The 21,291-nt window shown below is 36.3% G+C and overlaps 1 protein-coding gene across 1 annotated transcript; it reads left to right on the top strand.

Moving 5' to 3' along the window:
- Positions 1-7,568: 7,568 nt before the first annotated feature.
- parm1 (prostate androgen-regulated mucin-like protein 1) lies at positions 7,569-17,987 on the top strand. Its single transcript, XM_088910617.1, has 4 exons — positions 7,569-7,749; positions 10,475-11,053; positions 14,390-14,468; positions 15,577-17,987. Exons 1-4 carry the CDS (start codon positions 7,707-7,709, stop codon positions 15,656-15,658), a joined length of 783 nt encoding a protein of 260 aa, XP_088766743.1. The 5' UTR covers positions 7,569-7,706; the 3' UTR covers positions 15,659-17,987.
- The last annotated feature ends 3,304 nt before the right edge of the window (positions 17,988-21,291 follow it).

The following is a 21,291-nucleotide window of genomic DNA, read 5'->3' as shown; positions in this document are numbered from 1 at the left end:
AACGCCCTCGCCCGGTAATGAGGAGGAAGCGCACCTAGGCACTCATGGTACCGCGAAGTAGGCTGGAAGTTGTAGCCGGGGGGGAGTCTGAGGGTCAGCACGATGACCAGCAGCTGAACCTGCATATGTAAATAGTGTTATAGTAGTTTTAGTGTCCTGTGTAGCTTTATAAGTGTTTAGCCTGTTGTTAACGAATTACCACCCTAAAGATTAGTACGTGTTCCGTCGGTCTCCTCATGTGTGTGTAGAGCGTGTGTATTTGATAGGAGAATTAAGTAATCTCCACTTGTCCTTTGTCCTGAGGGAATCTGAAAACCCTACAGTATGTACTGTACTGTCCGTGGAACCTTAATGGCAAAGCCTGCTTCTACATGATGCATGGATTAATGATGCATGGAAAACTAAGGCAATTTGGCCCAATCTGCACACAAAGATTTTGAAATTAAAACTTCCACATCCATGCATTTTCTAACTGCTTCAACCAATTCAAGCAACAGGCTCAAGGCAGCAAACACCCTGGACCTGACAGTAGTCCATCATAGGACAGATAACCAGACACAATCACACAGTCTTTGGACTGTGGGAGAAAACTCACACAAACACAGAGAGAATACACAAACTCCATGCAGATAGCAGCCCAGGTCCAGAATTTAACCCAATGTCCCAGTGCTGCAATGTAGCAATACTAATCACAGTGCCACCATGGCACTGGTAATTTAATTTAAAACTTATTTTCAATATATTTAAACAAATTAAAATTGTATATAATTAATGTTATTAAAAATAAACACATTCCTTCATGGAAAATAACCTGCGAGTGTATATAAAGATGTCCCAGTTCTTAACAGAAACCTATTGGTTTTTATAGAAAACTGGAACATTTCTGCCGTTTACAGGTTATCTGTAGGTTATTTCCATTAGAGTCAGAATACTTAAATAATACAGAAAGGCCAAGTCTCTCTGTGTGAGAAACTTGAAGAAGCTACGTGCTTTACATTTTTGAGAAGCTTGTCTATTTTGTTTGTGCTTTTCCAAGCTGGAACGTGACTCTGCAAGAATGCGTAATGTCCCTTCAACACATTGCACTTACCTTTACTGGGCTAATTCCAACTATTCCATTTAGAAGCTTCTGTCACTGAAAAGAGAAAGATTTATGACTCAGCAGCCTTGCACACACAATATAAAATATATTGTAAGTGCAAATAAAAAAGAAAATAAATAGTAAAACATACACCCTAAAGCCAATTCTAAAAAAAACCTTGAATTTTAAAACCTTTTAAAATTTAAAAACTTTTAATTTAGGGTACACAGAACCAGTTAACTTAGCATTGGAAGTGGCAAAAGGTTGAGACTGAAACAATGATAACATATAACATACTGGAAAAGATTATCTTTACTTCCAAATCATTAGTTTGATAGGTTTTTCTGAATATTAGCAGATGTTAAATTACTTTCATGGCACATGCAGTGAGATACATGTATTTGTGTCATCTTTGGAGAGGACCCACCAGAACTATGAACTGAATTCATTTTCAAAACAAACTACACTACACTTTTTGTTTGTGATGTCTGCATTTGAAATATTAAAATTACAAGTGGGAGAGCTTGTAATATCTTATCTATTATCTTAACTCTTAACACTTAACATCAACTCTTAACAGGCATTTTTATTTCAGATCTGAAAAAAATGATTAGGTCCTGTATATGAGGAGTGTGTTTGGTACAGCCTCCAATTTGTTGTGAATTCCTCTGAGATGATGTGTTTGAAAACACACCCGGCCCTGTGGAATTTCAGATGTGGATGTCTGGAACTCCCAACTTGTTCTGTTCTAGACCCACCTCCTGGACCTGTTTTTCTGGCAATGCATACTGTAAGGACAAACAGCACATTGAGGGAATTTAAACTTGGAGCAAGACCATGGGTGTGACCACACCTGGTGACCAAGAGGTGGATTGTGAAGGTGATATTTTAAAAGAAGGTTTGGATTTTAAAAATATTTATACCATTTCAAAAACATTTGAGAAAATTTAGACCAGTTTCAAAATAGAGTGTAAGTATAAGTGATCCCACAGTTCTAAAAATTTAGCTTTAAACAGGTATAGAAATGAAAGATGTGCCTTGTTATTTTAAACCACTTATGTACCACAAGTATGAAGGAGTTCAGAGTTAGCAGCTTTATTTTAGTTATTCCTGATCCACATAGTTTGCTCAATTCTCACATTGTCAATAGAGAGGAATGTTTTATTAGAAATAAACAAGCAACGGTGTTTCCAAGAAAAATAAAAAATATCTGAACTACATGCAAAATAGCAAGAAGTACTTTCAACAAAATAATTATTTCAGTTACAATTTGATCAGCCATGGCACATAAGACAGCAGGTGTCTGAAGCACGTGTTCCTGAGAAGACATTTTCAGATCTCTCAGGGGACAGCAGTCCAGTCAATAAATTGTGTTCTCCATAGAACTGAATCTCTCCTCTTGGCATTACGTGACTACTTGGTGTGTATGACTGTGCTTCCTCTTTATTTCTACTGTGAATATAATATAATGCAAATCTAGAAAACAATAAGCATGCTGAGTTTTAGCATTTGATAAAAGATTACTCTGCTTTAATAATAATGCTTTAACTCTGCTTTTACTCTGCTTTGATAATAATAAAAACATCTGTTTATATAGTGTTTTTTTTTTATCCCAGTGGATGTATTCACATCAGAAGCCTCGGTACACAACAGATCAAGTAGATAAGGGAGGGGTTTCTTTACCAGTTGAAATTAAGAGAGAACTTTAGGAAGGTCACATTGTTCACATCCTGAGTGGAATTGGGCCAGGACACTGGGTTTATCACCTTTACTCTTTAGAAAAGTTTTAACAGAAGGTCCTGCTACATTAATCAAGAAATCCACAACCACTGTTGTTATTTTATATTAAACAATTGCCTTCCTGTACCATAACATAGGATCAATCTTATTTGGACCAATTTATTTAGACTGGAGATAACCTCTGCAGAATTAAGTAATTATGTGTGCGGGAAAAGCATAATTACTGAGCTGGCGCACTCATGTATGTGAAGAATCCAGTCAGAGCCAACATTATCACACGTTTGCACAAGCGTATAATGAAGAGTAGAACCTCTAAATGCTAAGGGAAACAGAAATCAAATATACTGTACAGTACTTACATGTGCTTTGAAGTGTTACATCTAGACCTCAGTGTTAGCTTCAGATACCGGAAAAAGGGAGCAACCATGATCTGTGCAATGATGAAAACCTCAGGAACCAGCAGATGGCGCTGTTTGTTCTAGGACTGACATGACAACGGTAACGCACAGCTTATTTTTGCTGAAAGGAATTTGAAAGGATTTAAGACCAAACCTATGTGAGCACTCCAGGAATCTGAACTATTCATTTCAAATGAATACACCCGCTGAAAGCTGTTTCAAAACTGTTTGGTAGTGGTTCACAAGTGAGAATGATGTCATTTAATATTGAAATTATATGCGTTTCAGCAGTCCATACCTCTGTACTTCAACAAAACAGTTGACATTTTAATCAGAAAAGCAAGCCACTAAGGAACTTTAACCTCTGCTGTATCTTTTGCGGTAGTCCGCTCAACATAAACTTCCTCCACCCTTGGTAAACAGAGACTGCAGTGCAAAAAACATGAACCTAAGTGAACATTCACATTGTTTCCCTTGTATTTGTATTTGTATGTGTATTTAATGCATTCAAACATGGGTCTCTCTCACAAAGCCGTCCTTGCCACAATCCACTGCAGTCTTTTAATACAACCAAGACTTGACATCACAACAAGCTTCCTAATGATAAATCTCTGAATAACAGTGCACAAGATCAGGACCTGGACAGAAAGCCAGTTAATTGCGGGGACACATAATTTGTTTCCCATCTTCCGTTCACTGACTCACAGTTGCCATATTAATGACCCTGTTCCCCTGGTTAATTTTCTCTTTTACGCTAATTTCTGAGTTTGTAATTAACTTCAAATCCCATCTTGTATTCCGTTTTGGCAGGATGTCTCCCCCTGATGGGTGTAGATGGAGGTACAGTCGGTTTTTCATAAAGAAAAAAGTAAATTTCGCACATCGTGGAACACATTTATCAGATAGCACCGAAGCATTCTATTGTACTGTGAGCAATTCTGGCTACCTTTTATTGGTTTATATTCATGAATAAAAGTCAAGGTTTTATTTGTTAGAATGTGGTTTTCTCTCAGAGAGAATGGTTAGTGAGTTCTTTATACCAGATTTAAAAGAGCTTCTGTTTGGGAGTTGTGTTGCAGGTCTCAGTCTCTTGAGTCTGCATGGTCATCACAGGAGATACATTACTGAACAATGAGAACTGTCTGTATCACAAATTAACATTTAATATTTTCCTATTCCATCTCATTAGAGGCTAGCAGGCAGATCACCCTGCAACGCACAACTGGCAGCCCACTGAAGCTAAGCAGGTGTGAGCCTGGTCAGTACCTGGATGGGAGACCTCCTGGGAAAAACTAAGGTTGCTGCTGGAAGAGGTGTTAGTGGGGCCAGCAGGGGGTGCTCACCTGCCTAATGCTCCAGTATAGTGAGGGGGACACTATACTGTAAAACAGGCGCCGTCCTTTGGATGAGATGTAAAACTAAGGTCCTGACTCTCTGTGGTCATTAAAAATCCCAGGGTGTTTCTTGAAAAGAGTAGGGGTGTAACCCCAGCATCCTGGCCAAATTTCCCATTGGCCCTTACCAATCATGGCCTCCTAATAATCCCCATCTATGAATTGGCTTCATTACTCTGCTCTCCTCCACCCTGATAGCTGATGTATGGTGAGGGTTCTGGCACACTATGGCTGCCATTGCATCATGCAGGTGGGGCTGCACATTGGTGGTGGTGGAGGGGAGTCCCCATTACCTGTAAAGTGCTTTGAGTGGAGTGTCCAGAAAAGTGCTATATAAGTGTAAGCAATTATAATAATTATTATTATTAAGTGCTGTAGACAGATCAAAGAGCTAGTTGTCAAATCAGGTGAAATCTCTCAAATAAAGTGGTAGTTTGAAATGGAAACTGCCATGACAATATATATACTAATCTGGTTATCCTGTTACGGTCTCTCCTGACCTCTCCCTGGGTGGGTTAAAACACCCTGCTAACTATGTTCCTCATGCAAACATGCTTGATGGAACATAACTTTCCCTCACTAAGGGGCAGATACTGCAAAGCCTCACTTTCACTTTAAAGTCTATTTCCATCCCACCTTAAGAAGATGTGTTTTTGGGTGGGTTGCTGTTACTGGCTGCCTAAATCCTGGAGTTGTGTATCATTCCCTTCCAGATAATTCACACTCCAGACACCAGTGTTTTTCTGATTGGATACAGCATAGCTGCCATTTTTAAAAGAAATTCTTCCTCTTTCACTGGTAGTGTCTGCTGTGTAGAAGATCTAAAAACAACACACCAGTGGAAAGTTGTATTTTTATTCTTAACAGTGACTGAATTTCTCATGCTATGTTAACTTCTGAAGTTGAAAAATAAACGGTCCCCGGTTACCAAAGTATGTTTAGATACAGAGCAGACAAAAATATGAAAAGGACATGGATAGACTGGAAATAAACTGTTCTTCACATTTCTAAAAAAAACTGAAAAAGGGTGCTTGGCTAGATGTGGTATACCCTTCCTAAAGTGAAAAATAATGTTCCCTTTAAAGTGTGCAAGGGTTTAAAGTTAAGTTCACTTAGGCACAATATTTTCCTCACTAACTGTGGAAGACTATACTGCATTAATGCCAGTGTATTACATTAATTTTCTTTTTACTATTCGGCATGGAATTAACCTCTTATTGTTTGTTTGTGGGAAGCACAACGATGCAGCTCACCATTGTTTTAACAATGCTTACAACAATTCATGAAGCATTGTACAATACCTTATTATCTTGAATATTTGTCATATCTGAAACTGTCATTGTATTGAACAATCTACTTATGGATGTAGACTCAAATTGAATATCTACAGTATCTTGGTTCTTTTAGATTAAAGAGCTTATTGTGATAAAGTGAGTTGTTGTGCTCAATCATCTTAGAGAATCACCTTTTATTATTTTCTTCTATGCTTCTGCATGGGATGTTTATTCATAAAAGTGGTATAAATGTTCACAGCTATGCAGATTATTTACAATTTAGTATTTTCTCTAAACCTAGGTGATACTAATACTGACATCTTTCATGTTTCAGAGATTACAAATAAAAAGAGACAAACATTCCACTAATAGTTTTACAACATACAGTAGGATATACATAACAGACACAAATAGATTGTTTTAAGACTTTAAGTGTTAAGTAGAATCTGAGAGCAATCTTTGGTTTTGACTTATTATTTGAATTATATATTAAAATGCTAAACATTCCTCACATTAACTTTGTACTATTCCTAATTTTTGTTAATTTATTTTATTTTTGACACTGAGAATACATACTTTTATTGCATAGTTGATTGCCCCAGTGCCTTATTTTCTGGATGTTCAAGAAAATGTATATTTCTGTATCTCTTTTGCAACATGTGCGGAAGACAGCTGCTAGAAAGCTGTCAAAAAACAATAAACAGGTGTGCATTACTCCTGTGCTGGCATCACAGCATTGGTTACTGTTGTATGCCAGACCAGATTTAAATCTGTTTCAAGGACTGAAGTGCAAAATAAGTGCTCCAAGGCTCTTGAACTCCATCCCTTTTCAGCAGAGATTCTCTCTCAGCAGGCTCCTCTAATCCATGTTTGATTGATTACATTTATATTATATAGCATCTTGTTAATTAGGAACAAGTAATAGGTTTATTCCATGCTGAAAAAAAGAAGAAAGAGAACACAACGTTTCGGCCGTGGAGCCTTCTTCAGGTGTGAGCTGAAGAATCTTGTTAATTAGATACCTTTGATCATTTTGATTATACACCAATCACTGTGATTATTTTTAATCTGTACATTATTGTCACGTTGTTACATTTGTTCTTGTAGCATTTATAAATGTTACATTTAGTTCATTGTTTTCTGTATGGAAAGTGCCTTGAGTTGCTTAGTAAAAAAATGTGCTATGTACAGTACATAAAGAATGATAAATTACTGCATTTATGATGCTGCATTTACATATCAATATACTAAATAAAGTGAAGTAGTGAAAATAATATATTGCCTACAACTTGGTTTCATCTGCTACAGTAAAGTTCCAGTGTTACCATGACCTATACCATAATTAACTTCAGCAGGGAAGTATCCAAATTCATCCTGTCTCACCTTTCCGTTAAATGTTTGGAGTTTCGTTCATAAATGTACCGCTAGGGAAATAAATTTATTTTTATAATATATTGTTAGGATTGATATTATTTGCCCTATGTTTTATAGTCGGTTTTTAGAAGCAAGGAGCATTCACCTTTTTACCTCGGAGTATTCTCTCATTTTGCTTTTATGCATTATTTACGGAGGGGTGTGATCACTGCAGGGGAGAACATCTGCGAGTCCCTGTAGATGTCAAGAAAGAGGCGTGACTTTGTTCTCTCATTGTTCTCTATTTAGAACCATCTGTCCTAATAACAGATCATTGCCTCTCCAATACAGTACTGTGAGCGCAACAAGACCGCGCAGAAAGTCTAATTTTAGCTCGATCCATTCTAGGAAGCGGGCTCAAAAAACCACCCTCAAGTTTCTCAACAGTTGGAAGAAGGCAAGAAAGATGATACGCAAAATTACTTTGGCAGCGTTTATTCTGACAACAGGTACAGTACATGTGTTCTCTTTTGTAATTACTACAAGAAAACGGCGCGTAGTGGAAAACAGCTTTATATCCTTAAGATAAATGTTCGTTCTGTATGAAAACATTTGAAATCGCGTGTGCCTTCGTTTAAGACTGGGATCTCTGATATGAGTAAATGTAAATTTTGTTAAGTTTTTTAGATTCGACATTAAGTAAATGACAACTGCTTGATGTTTCAGTATAAAACGTGTTGTTATTTTGATAGCAAGAAAAATGACGTTTTGCAAAACAAAAACATAATGGTAAGCGAGATCGTGTCTCTGAAGAGTGCGGATCACTTTTAAAGTGCGCGGGATTTGACCATAAGGTTTTAGCTGCAAACTGTTTTTACAAAATTAACACTTGATTTATTGCTAGTTATGACTTTCGCATTAGCAGGTACAGTATGGGCAGTATTAATATCGATATGACATCCTAAATTAACTGAAGAACAAATTGTCAAACCTTTAAAAATGTTTTTTCCCCCTGCATTACCTGTTTTTACCTGTTAGTTCTACAACTAGACCACAGAAAATATATACTGTAGTAATAGATTTGTTATTTATTACACTATATATCAGAAACCAATAATTTAAACATAAGGCACTATTTTTCTAAAAAAAGATATCTAATACATAAGGATGTGGCGTAAGCTTCCACAGATGCAGTTTTCTGACTTCAGAGTTGCAGTAATTAACTTATTAACATAATAGAAACAGAAAACAGGCAGTAAAAAAAAATCAGGAATAGCGCTTTCCTATTTATTGTTCGTAAGAGAAAGAAAATCTGCCAGATTTGATTTACAATAGGAATATGAAGGTGCTGAGTATTGAGGTGTGCTTTATGTTATTAGAAATAATAATCAGTATCCTCATATTGTAGAATTATCTGAATGATTAATTAGCTATCCCTTTTAAGACAGATCCAGGGAAAAAGTATAAAGCAATGAACTCCCTATTTTGAGTAACAGGACAAAGATCAAGGACTCATTAATGGGAATTTGCTCATATCGCACTGCTATTGTGTTTCATTCTCGTCATTGGATTACCTTAGTTCAATCCATTTGAATTCATTCAGATCCATTTCAAATAGCCACTAAGCTGACTGTCACTGTCAGCACAAGAACCAAAAACCATATACGTTTATGTTATTTTTAGGATTCGCTTTGCAGTTCGGGTTAAGAATAGGATTAGGATTAAGGCAGGGGTTTATATTGGGGCACTGAAATATTCTGGAATTTACCAAAGTGGTGGTGTAAACGGTGTAATTACTCTCACAATATCAGAGAGACTTTCTTATTTTAAAATAGCTTTAGTGTGTGTGTGTCTGCATTTCTGGGATGGGGTGGGGGGCACTAGATATCATTTTTAAAAGGATTAATTAATTATAAAGAGAGGAGAACAGAAGAGAATTTGTCATGTTCAGTGTTTTAGTATTACATAGGCAAAAGTGCCTATTTTCAACTTTTCTGTAACTGAGGCCCCTGCCTGACTTGTGGTGTGTTCTTTATTTAGATCCAGAACCATGAGGTCACTGCAGCTATCAGCCTGTTGCTATGAGTCAGAGTCATCCAAGTACTGTTTGGATGACTGCAAGTTCCCACTTTGAATGTTTACACCAAAACATATTCATTCATGCTGCAGTGTACCAGCAAAATAAATGAATCATGTTTCTCATCATTGTAGCATACTGTAACATGTTGGGCTGTGGATGTTATGCTTTACAGTACCTGAATTATTTATGTATAAACTGAGTGGCAAGAGGGGTTTCAGATTTTTAGTTTAATGCGCAAGTTATTAATGTAAGAAGGTTACATGCAAGAAGAAAGTAAACACATTCTGGTGTAATTGTGGGCAGATGTGGGCATTTTAATGTACAATTTAGCAGGATCATAGGGAAAGAGAAAAAAATTGACTGTGTAGGTTGCCGGGTGCAATGAAATAGGGTGTTATCAATAAATATACAAAAAGAGATGAAAAGGTAATTTATTATGTTAGGAAGAATTTGACATGTTAGTCAAAATCTGCCATTTGACCCTGAGCTATATCACTTAAATCAGGATCTTTAAGGAAAAACATTGCAGTTGGATGATGTATCTAGGATTTGACTAGGTTAAAGTAATTTGGAAGTGACATCACACCAATTAATGAACATTTGTAAACAGCCTGAATAGGAATAAGTATTGTAAGGCCAGGATTTTCTCTATGGACAAAATCTGTCTCTGATATACAGTAGTTGTTACAAAGTGGGTAGTTACCTCTACTGTGAAGAATAGGGTTAAAAAATATATCTGCATATAAAATATTGTAACGCAAACGGCCGACATTACAGGTTGTGCGAGCTGGCTTGCCAGCGCAGTGACGTCACCGCCCTTCCCTGTGAATAGCAGGGACCGCAGCCGCCGGGCTGAGGGGAGAACTCCCTTTAGCTCAGCTGGCTGGTTCCCTGTTGAGCAATGTCAGAGGCATTCTCACTGTTACAGTTTGCTTTGGGGAATATATCAAAATCCGACTGACCTGAGGCGGCAGTGGTGAGGGCGCATACCCATGTGAACCTGAAAGTGCTACAATATGATGAGCAGTTTATTAATAGACTAAAACCATGAAGTTGATCCATTCACTTATTTAAACATTGATTTATGTTTTGTTTCATGATAAATGTTGAATGTTAATTTAACATAATCTTTTTGTGTTTTTTATGTAATCAAGGTTTTTTGGTGGTTGGGAAAGCTACTAGTCAGCCTTCAATGGGACCAACGGAAAATTTGTCAGTGACCACAAGTCAGCCTTCTACAGCACAGGAACCCACTTCTCCTGAAAATCCAGATAATGTATCAACAACTGCTCTTCCCCACTTGACAAGCATGCCTCTGACACAGTCTACCAGACCACTCTCTTCAAGCATTACCACAAAACCAGAGCATTCCCCTACAGAAAATACTATTGTGACTGAAACACAGACTACCACCCCTACAGCAGTTTCCATGATCAATGGAACCTCCGAAAGTAGCCTTGCAGTAGCAACCTCTCCAAAAACGGCTAACAGTTCAGCAACAATCTCCTCATTAACTACTGAGGCAGCTACCACCACAGTAGCAGGGTCAGCACACTCTCCCAGTGTGGGATCATCCACAGTTTTACGATCAACAGTAACACACCCAAATCCGGTGTTTAACACATCTTTAGCAACAACGATGGCAAGCAGACCGCCTTCCACTACTGCGCTTAGTCTGGGGACTGCCCAGGGTGCAAAGCATGAGCAACATTCCCCAGAGGCTCTCAGTGCAGGTAAAAAATCCATTCCAATTCAAGGTGGGCAAGTATCTGAAATACTTCAGCACTGGTGTCTTAAAAATAGATACATTGTGCATTCCTAGATTTGTTCTTTTCAACCACATTACTGACTTTGATCTCTTCTGTACTGTTTGTGGGTGTTTCTTTTAGTGGTGTAACATATTCATAGGGTTTTCATAGATCAGAGAGACAAAGGCCAGCAATTTGGTTAACCTGTTGATAAAGGTCTGAACAATGGGCTTGTTGATTTTTATACACAAGCTAGTAATACGAAGGCAATTTTTGACCTTTACAAACGAACAAAAAACACGTAGAACAGTTCTCAGACATATTGACCATTGCTCTGTATTTAGGATCTCTCCAGGAATCAGTGCTCGAAACTGAGAATTGGATATCTGACCCACAAGCTTATGTTTGGATCAAAAAGCACATACAGTATCCCATTGTATCCATATGTCTATATTTTACATGACTGTTAATCCTGTTTTATCTACAGATCTACTGCATGCTTTGATTCTTCATATCTGTTCCCTTAGAACTATATTTTGGCCACAGATGGTTATTTAGGCTTCATAAGTACCATAAGTATATTATATCTTTAGCAAGCTGGAACAACTCATGTATAAATGTGAAAGATAGAAACAAAGTGTTTCACAAATTACATTGAGGATGTGGTGTCTGTACCCCTGTGTGCATGCATGGTGTAACCTGAGATGACTGGTGTCATATCCAAGGTGTAGGTAGGTAGTCCTGCCTAGAGCTCTTTGCCTCCCTTATAGGTTCTGGGTTGCTGTGACCTTTACCAGGAATATGTGTCTTTCTGATAGTGGGTGGATGGCTAGAATGAGACAATGAACCAGCAATAATAATGAAAAAAGCACAGCACAGTGATGCACTTTCTTAACGCAACTGTACAGCATGTACTTCCCAAAGAATTAATGCAGACTATCATAAAAATGCCATATAACCCTTTTAAGTGTTAAAGTCCAAATTACAAAATTGCTGTGTTTTTCCCTTCCTTATGGTTTTTTTCCATAAACAGTTGTGACATTTCTACAGTGTTGTGCTTATGGCATTGCATTATCCTCTGTTGGCACTACTGCTGCGTTTTTTATTGCAACCTTTGCCCAGAGAGGGTGATTAATCATTGATCCAAATATATGGTAACATTTCACTTCAAATATAGATTTTTTTTTGTAGGAGTGCACACCGATCAAAAGGAAATGCTCTTAGTTGATGCCTGTCAAATCAATTATACTTTTTTAGTTTATTTCATAAGAATATCAAAAAGGTTACAATGGAGAGAAGATCATTCCGCCCACCTAGTGCTTTTGGATTTTAGAAGGATCTCATCCAGCCATGTCTTGAAAGACGCCAGTGTCAAAACCTGTCTAAATTAGACTAATTGTTTTCTATTTTTGCATTGCTTGTTCTATGCTATTTTTCTTTTTGCTTAACATTTGGTCTGACATTCCACTCAGTTAAAAATGAGTTAACAAAAGACCCATCACAGAAGAATGAAGGAGAAAGATGTTAGCCAGTGGATGAATATTAGTAGCTTATAACTGGACAACAGTCAAAACAGCAAAACAGAATAAATTATCACTAAGGAACATGAAAAATAGCTCAGAAGGGAGATGTCAACCACTGAATTAGATGTGAGCATTTTGTTGATGGTGTGACATTTCTGATTGTCAATAACTGTCCTCAACTGTTAACCTGTTCCTCTGGCTTTAAGGTACCTACCTGTGAATAAATGATTACATTAAATGTCTAAATTAATATCAACAGGCAGGATTTATGGCACACATGGCCACCTCGAGGAAGTAAGGAAATTAAAAATTAGAGCATACTTATTTAGTGAAAATCTTCAGAATGTAGGATTCAAAACATCTTTATATTTTTCCACAATTTCAAATTGATATCTAGAAGGTGATGAGGGAAGTAAATGGCAAACAATTTCAACAATAATAAAGTAATTGAGCATTTAGTGTTAAAGTTTGTTAAATAGTATGCTGAACAGTCTTTAAGCACAAAGTTAAGTTACAGACCTGAATAGAACATGAACTTAAGGTGAGAATTTCTAACACTTAGGTGTGTATCATCAAAAGAAAGCATTTGAGTTGAGGTTTTGGAAAGACCTTGGCAAAAATCTTGTTCTTGCTTGCATCAACACATTTTAATTGTGGGTAGTTTCTAAGGTCTTAAGTGTTCAGCATGGCTGTGGCAACGACTGAGATCACACACTCCAGAAAAACATCTGCAGAAGGAATATCCAACTGTTTACTGTAGAGGACATACTGTACAGCAATAGTAGTAATTGTTCCCTGGTGGGCACAAAATGCTAATATTCTACCATTTAGAGGAGAGGAAATATATCCTGCAGAAAATGAAGGATTGAATCAGATATGGATGTGGAAATGTAGGTATCTCAGTCTTATTACCGAATCTAGTAAAATGTTGCTAACTGTTTACTTGAAAAAGCCTAAAAAACACAGTTTTAACTCTTTCATAAACTTCATAAACATGAATAATCTTTTACATCCATTTGTGCACATTATATCAGAGGCATGCAGTTATACTGTACCTTGTTTCAGTATAAAGCTGAGATCAGAGCTACAGGTAGAATGATGTCAGGTGAAAATGATGAAAGATGCTATTAAGAACTTGATTATTAACAAAAACATTCTGTTGATGCAGCTCCGTATCAGTGGTCCTGGTGTTTTTATGTGAAATTCTGTTTTGCTTTATGGGTTTTGTTTTGTGCATGCTGTCTTATCGTGTTGTGTAGTGTTTATGAAGGAAGTACGATGGTGTGTTTTTAAAATAAGTTCATTCAAAATAAAGCATTACCAAAATATAACTTGAAAACTGCCCCTGTGGTGGATGTATTTGGAATTATATTTTCTGCTATGTCTTGGTTTCTGTTACGCTTCAATGCACAGTACCAAAACCTTTTGTTTTAAGTTGAATTTGCACTAGCCCTCCAGTCCTGGTCTTCCTGTTGAGTTTCAGTTACATGATTGATCTTAAACCCTTTCATTGTTTTCAATGATTCCCTGTGGTTTTTTAATACAGGCTACAAATGTCAAGCACTTATTAGCCTGTCCTTGACAGCATCCATTGTTTTCAGAGAAAGCAATACCCATTTTAATGTGATGATGAGCAAAAGAGCTTGCTTTCTGTTATGATTTCTGCATAACATACAAAATCATTGGTACACTCTATCTAAGTAGAAACAGGGTCAATAGTGAGTATCCTACAGCTTTGTTTCATTAGGAGATTTCTGTAGAGGTCAGCACTGAACCTTCTTTCTTATGTTTTGTCCAGGGAGTGTAATAGCAATTGTGAGTGCAGTTATCGCTATTGTAGTTCTGGTGTTTGGGGCAGCCTACTACCTTAAGATGAGGTAAGTAAAAATATGAACGCCTCTTCATATTGAACTGAATATTAGAGAGCCAGATATACTGAAAGTCACACAGGTTCAGTATAATGGTCAAGTCTATCATTTACTCACCCATTTCTAGACTTATTTATTAAACAGTATGTATTAGATTTAGAGCACTGTTTTTCAGAGTAATTGTGTGATAAGAAGCAAATGTACAACATCTGCTGTAGGCTAAACATCCTATCAGCTACAGAACCTGTGGCAATTTAATAAGTTTAGAATGAGTAATCACTATTCCTCCAAAGGGTTCAAAGAACAGGGGTTAATGGATATTGTAATTGACAACAACAGCAATTTCCATCTGAGCATAATTACACAAAGGACAATTTAGTTTTAATTTGCAAAAGGAAGCTTGCAAATGATCACCAATTTCTAGGCTTCATGTTGGTGCCTGTTAAAGTATCATAATTTGGTCTTAATAAAAATTGTTATTATGATCATTGAAGACATGCTCATTTATGGTGTTCATATTAGGGAACATAGACATTGTATTTCTGTTTGACAGAGCTGTCAGACATGATGTCATTTCTTTGCAAAACGAAGTTACTACTTCTTTTCAGAAAAAAAAACTAACATTAGAATACAGGAAGGATGGAAAAGAAATGATGTGTCTGAGATCCAAGAGAAATAAGAAATTTAGAGCATGGTGTACAATGCTCACATACATGTTTTGAAGAGGAAGGTTCATTTTACTAGCACTATGCTGCATTTCCTAAACCCTTAAAAGAAAAGGCCATTGGGCTTTAATAAGCACATAAAGGAATTACCATATTTTGGGAACTTGTAGCATACAATTATCAAAAGGTGAAAATAAAACATAAAACCACTAATTTTCAAACATTCAAAGGCAGTGAGTAAAAAGAATTCAAAAGCAACATTACTATAGTGCTATTTGTACTAAATCTTTATTTTTCAAATGCCATTTTTCAATATTATAATGTCAATGTCTTTTTTATAATGTCACTGGCAGAATCAGCATGTCTCACCTAAAAAAAACAGAAGCAATAAACACTGAAGAGCTGACTGGGAAAGTATATGTCTGACTTCTGTGTGATTATGTGCATTGCAGGCGTGCTACATATGGCAGGCTTCTGGACGACACTGACTACGGATCAGTGGGGAATTTTAACAATCCTCTCTATGAGAACTAATAATGACGGTCGGCTGTCCAAGAGGCTGCAGCTGCTGTGCTTGGTTAACCAAACCAAGGGTGTGGACTGAAAGAACAATCAATCCTCAGTTTGGTTTCATTTTTAAATGTAAGATGTAAGGGGTGTAAGAAAATTAATACTTTAAACTTTTCTACTGTTTCGCTTTTTATGTGACACAGATCAATTCTGATGACTACATTATTCTACAAACTGCCTGCTTTTCCTATGCATAGCAGAATAAATCTTCTGATTCTGATTTGTTACAAAGAAGATTAAAAGTGTGGCAAAATATGTTCATAGTTTGTTAAGTTTATTTTTGTCAGATTTCAGAAATAAGTGCCTGTTTGGGTCTAATCGGTTAAATAAATTAGGTATGGAAAATACTTGTGAAAATGTATTTACATCTCTCAAGTGTTGTGCAAATACAATGAAAAAAATCGAGTATATTACATTGGATTTAATGACACTTGAAATGTACCAGTGTGAAGAACTCAAAACTGTTTTTTCTCTGTTTCCAGGCAGCGTTCAGCTTAAGAAATTCTATTTTTTAGGCCTTCTCTGCTCAGTGTACATAAACAAAAATGAGTTTGTAGTATCAACCCATTGTACCTCTCACATTTAAAATGTCTTGCTTTTCCACCATATCACAGGTCTAGAAATAACGGAGTTTCCATTATTCTCCCTTTTTTAAAGATTGTTGTTAATCAAAGTTCCCATTAGGTAAGTAAACGAGATGAGCTTCTTCAAACACAATGAGAGAATAATACAGTGCGTGAACTTCCCCTCTTTGAAGCAATCCAATGTATATGTTAATACAAACGTATATGATTGATAAGTAGGCAACATAGTTTTAATTTAAAAAATAGAGCAAAGAAAGAAAGTAAAGAGTCACCTGTGAACTCCTTTTTTAGGGCAGCTTATGAATATTTCACTGCCAGACTATAACAGGACATGCTGAAAACCAACATTACTGAATCTTTTTAAACCTTGCTGACTCCCCCCTTAGGTCTGTCAATACCTAGAAGCTGATCAACACTGTCTTACATCAGGATTAGAAAAGAAAAGATTACAAGTCATAATGGAACAATGGATTATGTGCACTGAGTCAAAATATTGTAATTTGTATAGTCACATGTTCTTAAACATTGATGTACATATGTCTCTCTTGTTTTTTAAATTATTAATGCTGTTTCTGGGATATTATGTGGTAAAGTATAACTGTGAATAAATTATTACTGCTATTGAAGTGTACTTTGTTTTCCATACATCATATCTGACTGAAGTTTAAGGAGAAATATATTAAGATTTTTTTGAAAAAATGCATGTCACAATGTACGTGGATCAGTAAATTTGTCTGTACTGATTTTTTCTCTTAATGTACAGGAGTGGTTTTAGTGGGAGGTACAAATTAGCAGCAGAACTTAACACATATTTCTTATTCATTGATCAAAGACCATGTCTGGGGTAAGGGTCTTTCTCGAAGTGAAATGAGATAGGAGTTGACACCTACCAAACATTCCTTTCCAAACCTGTGTGTGAGAGGCAAATTCAGAATCCGGGGTGTCCCAGGTCACTCTTGCCCTGCCCAGGGTTTGCCTTACAGTATTTCTTTGTTCAACCTTCAAGTGACAAGTGAGTTTAAAAAGTTTCACTTTTAAAGGTGGAAGGCCATAGGTCAATCTGTTTTCATGCCCTCCCATGAATTTTGTTTTTGGTATGGGAGGTGTTGTTGTGACCCTTCAGTAAGCCTTTTCTCTCTTACAAGAGAAACAGCAGAATTGTTGTTGTTTTTTTCTGAGCCCTGTGACATTGTGATTCATTGGTCTTATGCTGGCAGTCCTGGGACGTGGGCTATAATCATTATCTGAAACCATGTTTTATTTGTCCCTTTTCAGTAAGAAGGAAAAGTGTGGACCAATAAAAAATAAGGATACACCAATGGAATGTCACATCCTTGTTCCTGAAAACAGGAATGAAATCATCTTTAAAAAAAGAAATAAAACAAACAATGAAATACACAAAGATATAAAGAATGGAAACAATAATTACAGATGCATGACTTAAATAGATTTAGGAAACTGGATGTGGGACAAACAGTGGCCTATCTTTTAAAAGTCTACTTTTGGGGTTGTTACTGTGCACTGATGCTCTTAAATTATTATTCAGGAAAACTTTAGCATGTACAACAGCCATAAGTGAAAAACACACAAGTGGTGATTCCAAATTGGGTGGGTACCTCCCTAATTATATATTAGAACTGTGAATTCTAAATAAAAATCAAAACAGTTGTCCATATGATTTTGTTTGTTAGAAAAATAAAATGTAAAAATGAACATATTTTGTCATTGTGTCCTATTAGTATATTCCCCACCAAGTATTTCAAGAGAAGAGTATCTTGTTTCCCATTATTACTATTGAGGCAGCAGGTGCACTATTAATTGCTCAAAGCTGTGTGACCTTTAAGTTTTTTTTAAAAGAATTTATATTACTACTATATTACTATTCGCTTTATACTCATTTTGCTTTGTTTTTATTCAAGAGTGAATCTCTAGTTCATCTTTATAATGACAGAAAGATAAGTATTTTACCTCCATTGTCATTATCGAGGCAGCAAAACAATACAAGATGTAATTAGGCATTAACATGGCTTAAGCCTGCATTTAAAATCTATAAATATACGGAAGTAATTTAGTGAAACAAGCTACAGCTGGGCTACCACAATGCTCAGTGATAATTTCACAAGAGACTAAAAGAATTTTATTAGCTCTTAAAAAGAAAATTAATAACTGATGCACATCATCATATTAAATTACTTATAACGTTAACCTAGTATGCCATTTAAAGTGTGGCCTGTCACATACTTGTTCTGTAAACATTGTTGTTTGCAATCCTGCACCTTGTTGTGGTTGCCCATGTTATACACTCAGAGAGATAAGGTATTGTACTTTTGTTTCATCTTACCTATATAGGTTTATATTTTTAAGTCCTTCAGTTGGCTTTTTGCATACCCCAACTTGCTCTCCATGAGATATACTGACAGGGAGAGAAGCTTTGGGTTAGAGTGCAGGGTCAGCCATTTATACATCACTCCTGGAGCAGTTGGGATCAGGGGCCCAATGGAGAAGGATTCCTCTGCCGGCCACGGGATACGAACCAGCAACCTTCCAGCCACAGGCGCAGATCCTTAGCCACAGAGCCACCGAACCGCAAAAGCTTCCTAAGATACATTGGCCATCTCTTCCATGTCACTCTGTGCAAACCTCTTAATTTCATCTGTTCCATGAAGCCTCCCTTTTGATCCAATCTTTTCTCTTCAGATCCAGTTCAGAATGTCAGGTGTTGACCCATTCCTCTTCCTCTGTCCAGCCAAATTCCATATACATTAGGACTCTTTTCTTTTCCAATAAAGCCACGGACCCCTATTTGCTCTTTACTTGAATCCCAATTTTTTATTTTTTCTCCATTGCAACTGTTTCTGCATGTTCAATTTACTTTTGGACAGTACAGTTGGGGTTTTCTGCCATTCTAAAGAGCCTTGAAGATTCCAGCTTGCTTGATGGATGGAATTCAATTTAGTATACCTGGATTCTAGTGCAATATAATTAAATTTTAGTCTTTATTCCCATGGCAATTAACCTCCTGCATTTGGACAATTGATTGTGCGTTTTACATTATTTATATATTTATTTTTTCTTTCTCATCATACATGTCCGGTCTGATTCTTATTTGTTAATGGCTTCATGTTGTGTTAAATGTTTTGTGTCTTGTGTTATGTCTCTTACCAGCCTACAAAGCAAATCACCCATCCAGGACAATAAAAAGAAGTAAGTTAATTGGAAATATTTAACCTGAAATGGTTAACCATTTTGCACCAAGCTCATTTTCTTCCCAGAAAGCCACTATATAATAAAGCAACCATCAAAAACTAAAGCAGTTCTAAACTAAATTTAGTAATCTTCATAATAGCTACTTCCTGTAAACATAATGGGCCATATAGGTAAATATTTCCCTTTTATACCTCAATTGTTGTCCTGCAGAAATTGTAGTATTCATCTGGGAGAATTCAGTAGTATTCATTCTCTTTGATTTCAGTGACATTGTAACAATGCCACAACTCAGCAGTGTAGGGTTTTCTGATGGATCCCAACCTGTCAGAGCTTTGCTTTAGAAGTTTAGTGCTTTCTTCTCAGGTATTTGCTCACCTACCGTCACATGATTCCATGCCAAGTATCTTTCTTTGCATGATTACAAAACAAATATGAATTATCATCTATTGGTCTGAAAAATATCTTCTTTTATACATGTTTTGTTGTCAGAGGCAACTTAAGCAGGCTTATAGTCAATAGAGCCAGAATCTATCTTTCTGTGGCAGGTTCTCAGCCTGAAATGTGCACACAGATAATCATCCATCATTAGTGCAGATAGCTCAGCTTCTCAGTGGCGTATGATTAGAGGCAGATTTTGGCAGGAGATCTCATTACTGTTCACAACACCAGAAAATTGTGATTGTATCATGAACGGGCATCTACTCATGGGCATGGAGAAGGAATCAGCTGCCAATTGCCAGAAGCACAGATGCGTATTTGTTTCACTCCATGCTAACACCCCAACCAGGGACCACCAGACAAATATCTGGCAGAATTCTTTTCTCTTCTCGCTGAAAGCACTAAACACTGATCAACAAAAAGTGTATCCAACTTGCAAGCAACTGTGACAATTTTTCGATTGTAATTAGTCTAGGTTAGTTAATGGTACTGTTAAGTAATGATAAATATAAGACTTCTATTTACTCTCAGCAGTGCCTATTTTTAACACTTAATAACAGTCTTTGGTGAAGATGACTTAACTCAAGTACACTTCGTATTTATTCCTTATACAGTTTTATTTCTAAAATAGATGAGAGAGATAAAAATAACCCTAACCTTATTTTTTGAGGTCTCCTACAAGGACAATTATGGTTAGAAAGCAATATATATTAAAGTAAACCCTCAGTTGAATGCTGGAATTGACTTTGGATTGAATGGACAAAATCTTCTAATTGAGAATTTTGTTTGTAAAATCAGAAATAACAGACTTTCCCTGGCATAAGAATACAATGATCAAACAATGTATTAATAAATAATACATAGGTTTAAAATTCAGAAATATCAATGGGTAGGCTAATCACTTGATACTATTTGTTTCATATGCTTGTCTGAATTTTACACAGTATATTTACAATACATTAAATAAATGCTTCGGTATTTAAAATAAAAAAGCACCAGAACAATTTTCATTGACTGTTAAAAAATAACTATAATGTCCAAATATTATATATACTCCTGTAAAAAATTGTGTTTTGGGGCTGAAAAATGTCAATTTTAATTTAATGGACATTCGGCAATAACGGCCAACCTTTCCCGTTAAGATGCTAAGATAAACTGAACTTAATACTTGTACTATTTTAAGAGTCAAACAACAAATAGATTGCTACTTATAGAAATTCTTATTTCTATTGTGCAGAAATATCAGGGTAATTCTTTGTTGAAATGCAGACCAATATCAAGCAAAACAAAACACACTTTAAACCCTTTGAATTATTTATTTAGTGACTCAACAAAATCGAATGTGTGTGATACATATAAATGGGAATT

This window comes from Atractosteus spatula, chromosome 3 (assembly GCF_055471065.1).
Source record: "Atractosteus spatula isolate fAtrSpa1 chromosome 3, fAtrSpa1.hap1, whole genome shotgun sequence".
Classification (NCBI taxonomy): Eukaryota; Metazoa; Chordata; class Actinopteri; order Semionotiformes; family Lepisosteidae; genus Atractosteus; species Atractosteus spatula.
The sequence above is the reverse complement of the archived record's forward strand: the minus strand, read 5'-3'. Positions and strand labels throughout refer to the sequence as shown.

Bases quoted from the DNA above. Each gene is read 5' to 3' on its own strand.
- parm1 (XM_088910617.1), top strand. From the start codon at position 7,707: ATGATACGCAAAATTACTTTGGCAGCGTTTATTCTGACAACAG. The intron at 11,054-14,389 runs GTAAAAAATCCA...TGTTTTGTCCAG, and splicing joins CCCAGAGGCTCTCAGTGCAG to GGAGTGTAATAGCAATTGTG. The intron at 14,469-15,576 runs GTAAGTAAAAAT...TGTGCATTGCAG, and splicing joins GCCTACTACCTTAAGATGAG to GCGTGCTACATATGGCAGGC.